Source organism: Myripristis murdjan, chromosome 4 (genome assembly GCF_902150065.1).
Source record: "Myripristis murdjan chromosome 4, fMyrMur1.1, whole genome shotgun sequence".
Lineage (NCBI taxonomy): Eukaryota > Metazoa > Chordata > Actinopteri > Holocentriformes > Holocentridae > Myripristis > Myripristis murdjan.
In genome coordinates this window covers 27,242,632-27,254,776 of record NC_043983.1, presented here as the reverse complement: position 1 = coordinate 27,254,776, position 12,145 = coordinate 27,242,632, and the positions used below count along the sequence as shown (strand labels likewise).

At 40.2% G+C, this 12,145-nt stretch overlaps 1 protein-coding gene across 1 annotated transcript; it reads left to right on the top strand.

Annotated features, from left to right (window-relative positions):
• Positions 1–3,239: 3,239 nt before the first annotated feature.
• On the top strand, positions 3,240–12,014 carry henmt1 (HEN methyltransferase 1). Its single transcript, XM_030049843.1, has 9 exons — positions 3,240–3,480; positions 6,251–6,363; positions 7,809–7,943; positions 8,139–8,321; positions 8,893–9,070; positions 9,341–9,554; positions 10,017–10,092; positions 11,186–11,343; positions 11,523–12,014. Exons 1-9 carry the CDS (start codon positions 3,397–3,399, stop codon positions 11,630–11,632), a joined length of 1,251 nt encoding a protein of 416 aa, XP_029905703.1. The 5' UTR covers positions 3,240–3,396; the 3' UTR covers positions 11,633–12,014.
• The last annotated feature ends 131 nt before the right edge of the window (positions 12,015–12,145 follow it).

Genomic DNA, 12,145 nt, shown 5'->3' with positions numbered 1-12,145 from the left:
GAGCCACCAGCCTTGATTGTAGTCAGATTTCAGAATAAATGATTCAAATGCAAAACAGCCTCACATGGTCTTACTCAAATTGCAACGGCAGCCCCCGGGCTACTTCACCCCGCGCTCCCACAGCACGGTTGCATCATGTGTTGTTACATCATGTGTTTTTGCTTGAAGGAGTCTTAACACCTTTGATTGGAGCGATACCTCTGCAGCTGGAAACCTCATTATTTACTGAGGAGGTGTGAACTGGAAACCTTTAAAAATGATGTCCATAAACTAATGATATGTTTGTTGTGGGACTTTTATGTCCTCTTTGGGCATTGATCAGGGAGTGTGTCTGTTTTTGTTTGTGTGCATAAAAACACAAAATCACCTTAAGGCCAAACTAGTATCTAGGGGTTGCATATCATCTCTTCATGGGCCAAATCCTTGGCTTGCTAGGGCATCATACGACTGCATGAGAAAGATAATATATTAAGACAAGTTATACAAATCATATAAATATCATCATCATTTGGTAATGCAACAATTCTTTCATGTTTGCTGTTATTATTATTATTGGGAACCTAGCTCTCCATCATATAAACACATATAGATATGGCCTACACATTGGTACAAAGTTTTTTTTTGTTGTTGTTTTCTGCATTTCTGCTTTATTTGACAGTCACAGTGGAAAAGCACAAAGGAGAGAGAGGGGATGCCATGCAGCAAAGAGCCTGAGGTCAGATTCGAACCCAGGACGCTGTGATCTGGTACATGGTATGTGTGCTTATCCGGTGAGCCGCTGGAGTGCCCAGAATTTTTTATTGATTGATCATCATGACCATCCAGGTGAGACGGCACGGCAGGTCACAAGGCTGTGGATCAACAAGGCCAGACCTCCGACACAGCAGGAGGCACCCAACACCTGTCACCATAAGAGGAGAGGGAGTGATGTAGGACAGCACTGAGGCCCCCTGCAGGACAGGACACAGCAGAGTGCTCCTCCTGAGGAGGTTCAGCTCCCTTAATGTCTGCTGCAGATGCTCTACCAGTCTGTGGTGGCCAGTGTTATCTTCTTTGCTGTGGTGAGCTCGGGAGGTGCCAGTAAACTGGACAAGCTGGTGGGGAAGGCCAGCTCTGTGGTCGGGGTGGAGCTGGACCGTGTGGAGGCAGCCACAGAGAAGAGGACGAGAGGCTCAAAGCTCTCACAGACGGGCCCTCTCATCCTCTCTGTGCCGAGCTGAGGCGACTCAGGAGCTCCCCAGCAAACATGTCCCAGTGGGGCCCACACAGGCTTTTTGTGGGCACTGTGGGCTAGGGCCAGCCCAGACCAAATCTACACAGGCCCAGTGCTGGCTTGCCCAGGCAAGGCCCAAAGCTCTGAGCTCACCACGGGCTCTCCGTAAGCAGCCCATAATAGTGGATTGCCCACAGAAAGCCCATGTTGGCCCAGTGTGGGCCAGCCCATTTGGGTCCAGAGCAACTTTTGTACCATTGGGCCCATGCTGGTTTTGTGCAGGCAGCCCAAAGTCATTTCCCACGCTTTGGCGGCTTTTTTTTTTTTTTTTTAAATGTAATTTTAAATTCAGAGAGACACTGCATTTATAGCCTCTGCACAGAATGCATAAAAAATCCATTATTTGAATTGGATTGTGTCTGCACATGATCACTTAAAAACTCATGAACAAATATTACTTTTTGTTTTTAACAAGAAAAGCGTATAATTTTTAATAGATAATTGATGTTTTAAAAGGTTTAGCAGGGTTCAAAATGAACAGTTTACCATTTTACAGTTGCTGGTAAAAATATGTCTGGCTTCCAACCATTGGCTCATAGATATAAAAGAAAGAAAAAGAGAAAAATAAATAAAAAACTGAATTAAAATCAAAAAGACTCAAAGCTTTGAAAGAAATGTATGACCCTGCATATTAGGAACAAAATTAAAGGCTTTTATTTATTTATTTTTATTTATTTATTTATTTATTTTAAGCTAAAAATGTAAAGTTTACTGACTGCGACAGAGCTCGACGTGCTTGGAACAATTTTTTTTTTTTTTTTTGCTGAAGAGGTGCCATATATCACTACGCACTTGAGCTTCATCACATGCCCCACCAGAACAGAATGCGACCGTTACTTCTTCTGGCTGAAGGTGGTATTTTCCCGAGGTGATTCAGCGGCCCACCTTATTAACATACGACACAGAAATACAGAAATAAATAAATGTGGAAATGTAGAAATACAGAAATAAATGTAGGAATAAATAAATAAATGTAGAAATAAAAGAAGGAATAAATAAATGAATAAATGTAGAAATAAATAAAAGTATAAATAAATAAATGTAAAAATAAATATATAAATACACAAATGAATAAATAAATGTAGAAATAAATAAATATATAAATAAATAAATGTAAAAATAAATAAATAAATACATGCATAAATGTATAAATACACAAATAAATAAATAAATGCACAAATAAAAACAGAAATAAATAAATAAATGTAGAGCTATTTATTAATTTAATTATTTATGCATTTATATATTTATATGCGTATTTATTTATTTATTCATTTATTTATTGTTTTGTCATTTTTCGTCCCTCATACCAAACTACTATACTGCTATACCTCCACTGAGTGAGACACACACAACCATCCACCACTCACAGTTCATCTGTCGCCACCACAGACACTGCACATGTATACACAAAAAGATACTGCATGAGTATGTACTGTATGTATATTTTTAGATCCAGCATCATGTGCATACACAGACATTGCACACTGCACTGTATCTATAATGACAGCTTCATATTTTTCTTTACTTATTACTTTAATTTATGACTTAAAGTGTATTGAAACTTCTATTTTGGGGGGGAGGGGATAAGTAGGTATACAGGTGATACTTTCTCCATTTTTAAACAGCTTGCTAGAAATTGGAAGAAGAAGAAGAAGAAGAAGAAGAAGAAGAAGAAATGTGAGGTGGAGGAGAAGGAGAAGCAGCAGCAGAAGGAGGATAAGAGGAAGTAAAAGGAGGAGAAAAGAAGAGGAAGAAGAAGAAGAGGGAGGAGGAGGAGAAGAAGAAGAAGAAGAAGAAGAAGAAGAAGAAGAAGAAGAAGAAGTAGGAGCAGCAGAAGAAGGAGCAGAAGTAGAAGCAGGAGAAGAAGAAGCAGAAGTAGCAGCAGAAGAAGAAGCAGAAGAAGTAGGAGCAGCAACAGCAGCAGAAGAAGTAGGAACAGCAGAAGAAGCAGGAGGAGGAGAAGAAGAAGCAGAAGAAGTAGGAACAGCAGAAGAAGAAGAAGTAGGAGCAGCAGAAGAAGAAGAAGTAGGAACAGCAGAAGAAGCAGGAGGAGAAGAAGAAGCAGAAGAAGTAGGAACAGCAGAAGAAGCACGCCTTGTTTCTCTTGAACGACTCAAACCATGGATCCGCTGTTCAGCCCTCCGCTGCACAAACAGAGACACGAATTTGTCATCGATTTTATCCTGAAGAACAAACCCAGAAAGGTAAGTTAACTTCGGCACGTTGGAAAAACAACTTAAACTTTGCGATAACTTAAAAAAGACAGAGCTAGCATCTCTCCTACCTTAAGGGTTACCTAGCAGCTAACGTTATGCTGTGTTCGGTTAGTCGTCAACTTAACGCCACTAAGTTGACGACCAATTTGTCCAAATGAAACTGCCGTTACGTTAACAAACAAAATCATCCGGAATCTATAACAGCCGTTGGTGGAATTCCCCCCCATAATGTCGGGCAGGGATGTCAGACTGGAGCCATGAAGGGCCGAGAGGCTGCGGGGTCTCATTCCCACCGAAACTCCTCCAGGTGATTTCACTGATCACCTCACCTCCAAGCAGAGAGAAGGGACTAATCAGTGAAATCACCTGCTGGAGGTTTCGGTGGGAATGAAAACCTGCAGTCTCTGGGCCCTATATGTCACCAGTTTGACACCCCTGATGTAGGGCGTGGTGCTTCACCACAAGAGGGCGCTAAAGCACTAGTTTGGCCCCCATGTATGCGTATCGCTAATTGCTAAAGAAACGGTGCCCAGTTAAACACATACAGGAAGGGTTTCACATTACGCGGAAATCTTGAAGAAAAAAAAAAAAAAAAAAAAAAAACAGCCAATACGTATAAACAATAATACCCCATAATATGGAAAAATAATGCCAATGACAGATACATACAAAGAAATCACATGTACACTCAGTGGCCTCTTTATCAGGTCCATTAAGTAGTAGGCTAAATTCCACCGTTTAGGAAAGTTTATCATGTTCAGGTTTTGTTGACATTGTGGAAAATGTCTTAATTCAATTCTGTATTTATTATTGAGGTTGTAGTTTGCAGAGTTCTTGTACTGGACTACATTACACCAGAACCTTCATTCTGGCTGTCGTTTTGTGGTCCCTAAGGGTAGGACAAGACGGTACAGAAATAGCTTTCTACCCACAGCAATTGTAGTGCTAAATAGTAGGGCCACAAGATGAACAATCTTGTTCATATTGAACTTGTTGGATCCATGGAGATGTTGAGGTACTTTTCTATATATATTTTGGGATGATTTTATTGTTTTCTATTATGTGATTTGTCTGTCCTGATGTCTGTTGCATGGCTGTGACTTTATCCCTTTAACTGCCCCACCAAGAAAACAGCAATAGAAATTTTTTTTTGTAAGCATTTCTTATTGCATTTGGACAACAATAACAACAATCAATGATTTTTTTTAAAACAGACCCCACAGTTTTTGAGATATAGACCTCTACCAAACGGTTGACCTGACGCTTTATGGTAAAAGTACCAAAGTGTATACAAATATCAAAATACTTAGAAGAAGTCATACAAAATATTAACTTTTTGAGGAAACGTACATTTCAGATGTTTTGTTGGGGTATTAGGTCCACTTTTTTTCTATTGGTATGCTAAAAAACATTGTAGTTTCCATTCGAACACAGGAAATTATGCCATTTCTGGAATTTCCACCTCCACACACCTAATGCCACCCTCAGAGGGTTCAAATCTTGCACCAGGAACCTGGAATTCCTCAATATCTTCACCTTTCCATTTTGTCCTTGCACCTTTGTATGGGTCTGATGGTGAACTTGGTTCAGGAGTGTCGTCTGACTCCACCGAGGAAACTATTTTCAAGGCACATTTCCATTTTCTGCTCTTCTTACGGGATGGTAATGCAGAAGATTTGCTTGTTTAGCCAGCCTCAGTCTCATTCATTGATTTAAAAGAGTCTCCTGTCACTTACACTTGTGTGGGCTGGTAATCAGGATCATCTACATTGTCGTCATCATCATCACTGAGACCAGCATCAGAGAGAAGTGTGTGACCTTGCACTATAAAACGTCTTAGTGACCTTCTATAATTGGTAAAACAAACAAAGAAAAGTAAAATAAAAATAAAATAATGTCATTACACAATAGCTGCAATATGTTCTTGTATATCAACGTGTCGGTTTGTGACCATGAAATCAGTATTACCAGACTAATTTTATTTTTATGTATTTCGTCTAAATATTTACCGCATGCAATTTTAAAACATTTTAGACATGGTAAAAAAATTGTAAGGATGGATTTTTTTTTTCATTCAAAGATTTTATGAAATACTGTTAATTACATGATAATAACAAGGGTGAATAATCATGGATTTCATTGGATAAAATTGTTATCTTATGACTACATTTACCATTCAATACCAAATCAACCATTTGTTGAAAATGTTTTTAAACAGTTAAATAATCACACCATGAATTTATTTTAGCATATTTGTAATGGAACTAAAAAAATGAGATCAAAAGGTTTTTTTTCATGGCAGGAGTCCATTTTATTTACATTGGCTTTTCGTCATTGGCTTTACCTTAAAATGACAAATCAACCATTTGGTCGAGCATGTTTTTGGAAAATGATTTGACCTTTACTAAACTTATTTATTATGAATAAAGATACATGCTCAAAGAAAATGTTCAGTTAGATCTCTAAAACCATAATATTTTGAGAAAATATGCTTACCTGCAAAAATATGCAGTGGATGAAAATGTGCTCTACCAAATGGTCGAGCAGGCAGTTAAAGGGTTATACTGGGATTGCTGAGTTCCTGTCTGCACAACAAATTTACCTTCTGGTACTATTAAAGAGACCTTGACCTTGACCTCTCACCTCCATTCACTCCAGCCACAAACAAAAAATGTTCACTCCTTTGTTGTGTTGTTTTAATTTCAGTTTTCCTCACATGAGGCAAATCAAGTGTAACTTGTTTTCCTTCACATGGTAGGTGGTGGACCTGGGGTGCAGTGAGTGTGCCCTCCTCAAAAAGCTGAAGTTTCATCATGACATTGAACTGCTGGTTGGAGTGGACATCGACAAAACAGTGCTTAAGAGGAAGATGTAAGAACCCAGAAACGATGTGTGATAAGTATGACTGCATGCATTACTGTTAAGTTAGTAAGTCTTATGTGTATCTTGCTGCACCTATTACAACAACAAGCATGACACACAGGAATAGCTTTCTAATATTTTATCAGTAGTCGTATTCACAAGGAACCACTCAAATGTATAAAATGAGAACAAAGGGATCTCATCACGGCACATTAAAAACAGAGCCTGTAACTTATTACATGGTGATTAGTTTTTGTTTTATACATCAAGTATAAATTTAAAAAACAAAACAAAACAGAACAACTTTGCTCATTATTTAGACACCTGGATGTAAAGTGTTCACTTAGAATTCAGAGAAAAAGGATGGTTGTCTTTCTCCCTACTCAGCCCTCTTCTCCAGTTCATCAAATTTCATCTGAACTTGTTTAAAGGCAGAATGAACAGAACTTGTCATTGCGTTTTGTAAACGAAACGTTCAGCTAACTGCTGGCCGACACCTCCCTGTCCAAGACAACAGGCCAGCACCACGTCGCTCTTCATCCTCATCCTCTCCCTCAGTGCAGAGGGCAGGGTCTCTGCAGATTCACACACCAACACACACTTCTAGTGGCTCATAATTGATAATTGAAAGGGATTATTTTGGTATGAGTTTGTAAATTGTTTTTTAAAGGGGAATCCTTCGCATTGACTTTTCTGTTTTACTAGCCGTGTTTCCATCAAAGTATTTTTATGCGCATTTTGAAATATTGCATTACAAAAGCTTGATTGAGCTGATTGAAGTTTTGCAAAAAAGGTTTTACACTCACTTGAGGAAGTTTTGGTCTTTTTTGCAAAAGAGTTAATACTCTTCTCAATGATGTAGCGGGGAGCCGGGGAGCGATTCCTCTGTCAGACAAAAGCCGCGAGTAATCACTAGCCTAGTAATTTAGCACAGAGCTATCAAAGAGCCACAATAATTGTTCTGTTGTGCACGGACTGCCAATTTGTAGTGCCAACATCATTTGACTGTTTGTGGCATGCAGTGGAGAGAGGGAGGGATTGTGGGCTCTAAATAAAACTGAACTTGACCCTTTGAGGATAATTTGCATTATGGAAACGTACATTAATTTACATTTTTTTAATCAGATGCCCTTAAATTATGTGAAACATTTTGGGAAGAAACCCAGCTACTGTCTTGCAGGAGAAAAACAGTTGCATAGCTTTGTGTTGTACTGCTAGAAGGGAAAAAACAAAAAATAACTCAAGCAGTGATATTGCTTTTCCGTTTTACTGGCTCACAGCTGGAAAAAAAGAAAAGAAACATTTTATAGCTATTTGCTTTACGGTTCTTAAAAGCAAAGATGATTGATTTGAAGGTACACCTGTGCTCCTGATTTTTCACATAAATGTTTTAATGTAATGAATTTACTGCTATGAGAGCATGACAATGTGTGCCGTTTCTTTCATTGTTTCAGGCATGGGTTAGACCCACTCACAAGTGACTATCTGGTGCCTGGTTTTGATCAGCTGAAGATTGAGCTGTACGAGGGCTCAGTCACCCAAAAAGACTCCCGCCTCCGAGGATTTGATCTGGCGACATCTATAGAGCTGTAAATGCCTGTATTCCTGTTCGGAAATTCCTTATGGGGTGCATCAGTCTTAGTTTAAAAGTTTTTCTTTTACTGTGCTCTCTTTCTGACTTTCTCATTTCCTCACTTCCTTCTCCTTGGTTTTCTAATTCTGTGATTTTTGCTGCCTTGTCATTCTTTCCCTGTCTGTCCATCTCTCCATCCATGTACCTGCAGCATAGAGCACCTCCATCTTGATGATGTGGAGCGGTTCTCGGAGGTGGTGTTTGGTTATATGGCCCCGGGGACGGTTATCGTCAGCACCCCAAACTCTGAGTTCAACCCCCTTCTCCCGGGACTGAAAGGCTTCAGGCACAGGGACCATAAGTTTGAGTGGACCAGAGCTCAGTTCCAGTCCTGGTATGAAATTTTTACAGATCGGTTTCAAGCCTTTTTGGATTTAAGTGAACAAAACACAGTGCAGAGGCACAAGAATAATGGGACAGAGAAGGAAAATGACTGCAAAAATCTCTAGTGAAAAACAGCTAATAACTGAGATAACTGATGAAATTAACATCACAGGGAGATGCCTCTGGCAAAGCAGCAATGGAGTTTGATAGCAGCTGTTAAAAACATTAGGAAATATCAGATTTCGCTGTCACGCCCTCACAACCAACTGGGGCTTTTTGCAATTTGCTGATGTAAGCAGTTGCGAAAATTTGTTGATTTCCATTACGTGTGTTGACGCATCACAATGATTAAGTCAAATTAAGTAGTCCATCAGAGAACAAGCTGCAGCTAAAACACCTCGGCCATCATCATGTAGGAGTACTTTTGCTAGCGAACCAACAGTACGGTGGTCTGTAAGCTCTGTAAATTGGAAATGACTTGAAGTGAAAAGCATCCAGGAGCGCTTTGACGAGTGCAGCCAGACAGCAGTAAGGGTACAACAATTGTAATTTTGGTTGTAATTTTGATTGTCTCCTCTCAGGGCTCTGAAGGTGTGTTTTCAGCATGGTTACGAGGTGCAGTTCACTGGTGTGGGATGGGCGCCGCCGGGCCTGCAGGACAGAGTCGGCTTCTGCTCCCAGATTGGTGTGTTTCAGAGACGCTACACAAGAGATGACGTGTTGCCCAGGGAGAATGCTCAGGTCTTTTCACATACACTGGTGAGTGCATTGATATGTAGACTCATGGCCCTCAACATTTCCCAACTTTGTGGGCTTGGAAGTAGCCGCTGAGTATTTATCTACAACCCTGACCATCAGCCACACTTATTTTGGTTATTTTGTGATATGGGACAGTAATAATCCTAGTTGTTGCCCCTTTAACGAGTACAGTCATCACAAAGATCAGTAACAAGTTTTAAAGGCTATTAATGAATGCAAGTTGCAGTGACAGTGATTTTCGGACCTGTTTTCAATCTGTTTGCATGTAAGCTATACAGCATAACCTACCCCAGTCTGCATGACAACAACATCTTGCGGAGGACCCTGGTTAGCGAGCTGCTGTACTGGTCAGAGGAGCTGAAGAGGCGATGGATGCAAGGGAGCGGCGAATGGGATGAAGCCTCTGCACTCTATGAGACCAAGGGAGGAGAAGACGAGGACTGTCTCTCAGAGCAGAAGACAGATGTGGAGGAGATGGAGATAGGTAAACAGCTGGATTAGCTACATGCCTCTGGTATCTTGAGCAAACCGTGGTGTTTATCTCCACTCTGGCTTTTTGTGAAAAAGCCTCGGTGTGAGAACTAATGGCCTCAGTTTCCTGCAGAAACTTTGCATTTCCATTTACTGTCTTACTTTCAGTTGTAGCCGAGAGCTGGGTGCGTTCCATGTGACTCAAAATATTGTGAAAACTGTGTGAATGGGAAAATTGGATAGTTGTGAATTCCTGAAGAAAAAAAAAAAGATTTAAATAATAGTGTGTGTACTGTAAGAGTCAAGGAAGGAGGCTGTTTTTCAACTCCTATATTGTATTTTTTGTGGATGTTTGTCAAGGACATTTTACAATCTCTCCATGCTGTTTTTGTAATAAAGTAAAAATTATAGTAAACTTACTTGATTAAAACAAGATTTTTTCCCCTCCATAAATGAAACCTAACATTTATAACAGATGGAGAAGAGATGATGTATCCAGTGGAGTTCGGGGCAGATGGCGAGAGACAGCAGGAGATTTACAGAGAGGGCCGGTGGGTCTCAGGGAGGACGAGGAGGGACAGTGTCACCGCGGCCAATCAGAGTGCAGGGTTCAACATGCACAGAGTGAACAGAGGCCTCATATCACAGCCTGCAGGCTCAGAAACTCTTGCCCTGACTGTGTGGGCTGTACTTCTGACTGGCTGGGAAGAAACTGTCTCCTTCAGGTTCTCCCTCTTTGCAGGCATCACATTACCTAGTTTCTCATTTCACGATGCCATACCCAGACCATTCTGTTAGAATATCTCAACACCTCACCAAGGAGTAATGTTTAATATCTGGAACCAGAAGTCAAATTGAAATTAAACATGATATCAGAATGGCAGTGTCTGATAGCAAAACACATGATATATTGGACTGTAAAACCAATCACTGTAATTTTAAAAGTCCAGACAAGTAATAATAAGATGCATCATTCCTACAAATTTCATCGGTTGAGTCATGAGTGGTGTGTGACAGGATATACTGTTGGCCTGTCTTATGTTAGACCACTCTTAGCAAACAAAAAAGGAGTGAAAGGCAGTCCCTGAACTTCACACATTCTGACAAGTCCCAAGTTCACTTGTCAGTTTCCCGCCGACAGTCGAAAAGCACTTTAAACCAACCAAACTGCTTCACTTAACTCATTTTGAACACTAAAAATGCCAAATGCAGATTAACCTAACTCACTTGTGACTGTTTCGTAGTAGTTTGTTGTTTTGTGACAGATTTGTTGCAGTAGCACGTTGCTGTCAAACCTAAAGGAAACTGTTAAAACATTAATTCAACCATCTAGTTAGTGACTGACATATTCCTATAAATTCACTCATGCGCTGGATCATATATAATGCTTATTTATCTAAGATGTCTTAAAGTTCATGTCTTATGAAGCATTATATTTACCTCTGTGGTGTCTATTACACATAAAGGAACAGGAGGCGGCTGTCAGCATAAACCAGTTACCAGATCAGCTCCTTATGACTTATTCTTCCAAATTCTACCTATGAAGGCTTATTGTAACATTCAGACAATGTTCAAGCACGGCTCACTACACGTCTGTAGCAGGGTCAGCTGACCAGGTACCCTCCCCTCTGTCTGTGCTGTCAGGTGTGTGTGTGTTCCCCTGGCCAGGCTGTGGTCCACCTGTCCCAAAGTCAGAGCCCTGAGCGGAAGCATCTGTAACCTCAGACGCCTCCTGCTGGATGAGCCCTCAGTTGAACTGTCCTGGGACGGCTCTGCTCTGCGACTAAATGACCAGGAGCAAAGTAATTACATAGAAAATGGTTTTGCAGTTGATGCACAACTAAGTTTCTGTTTTAGTGACTTCCACCCAAAGTAGAAAAAAAAGTTAAGATTTGTAAAGCGCAGACTATTTTGTCTTAGATGTAAGAATGAATTAGCAAGATATCACACTGACAAGTAGTATTAATATTTTTTTCTCCAGTACCAGATGAGGAGGAAGATGACTATAACTTGGATGATATGAGATGCACAGGTATCCAGTGCTCCCATGGTGCTTTGCAGCAGGAGGACTGGGAGGCAGAGCTCTTATAACAAAGACAGAGAATACAGCTGCTGCCACGATCAGTGATTCGTTCAAATGTAACAGCAGGACTAATGAGCAAATACACTGTTTTCCAGCTCACGTTCCCCTACAGTCATTTACATGGGAATGGATATGAAAATTTATGCTACAAAATGGCTATTAAATCTTTTTGGGTCACAGCTGGACAGTACAACTCATTTGGGATTTTGACTAGACTGCACAACTACACCCTCTGTTCTACAAGAGTTTGAAGTTTGTGCCAGTCTGTTGATCTGGAGTTTTCTGTTTTTCTTCTTCCTGTGTAAGAGAATTTGTCACTTGCACAATTTTTTTTTGTCAAGTAGCATAGAGTCACGTTAGCACATCTTGAAAATAAAACCTTACTTAGGACATCCTGCAGAATTTTGTCATTACTGGGGTGAAAATCCCATTTTGTGTCACATCACCACTCAAGATGATTTAGGTGAGGGCAAACTTTCTATTTTGGAGTATGCAAGAGACATTTTAATAACACAGGTTAA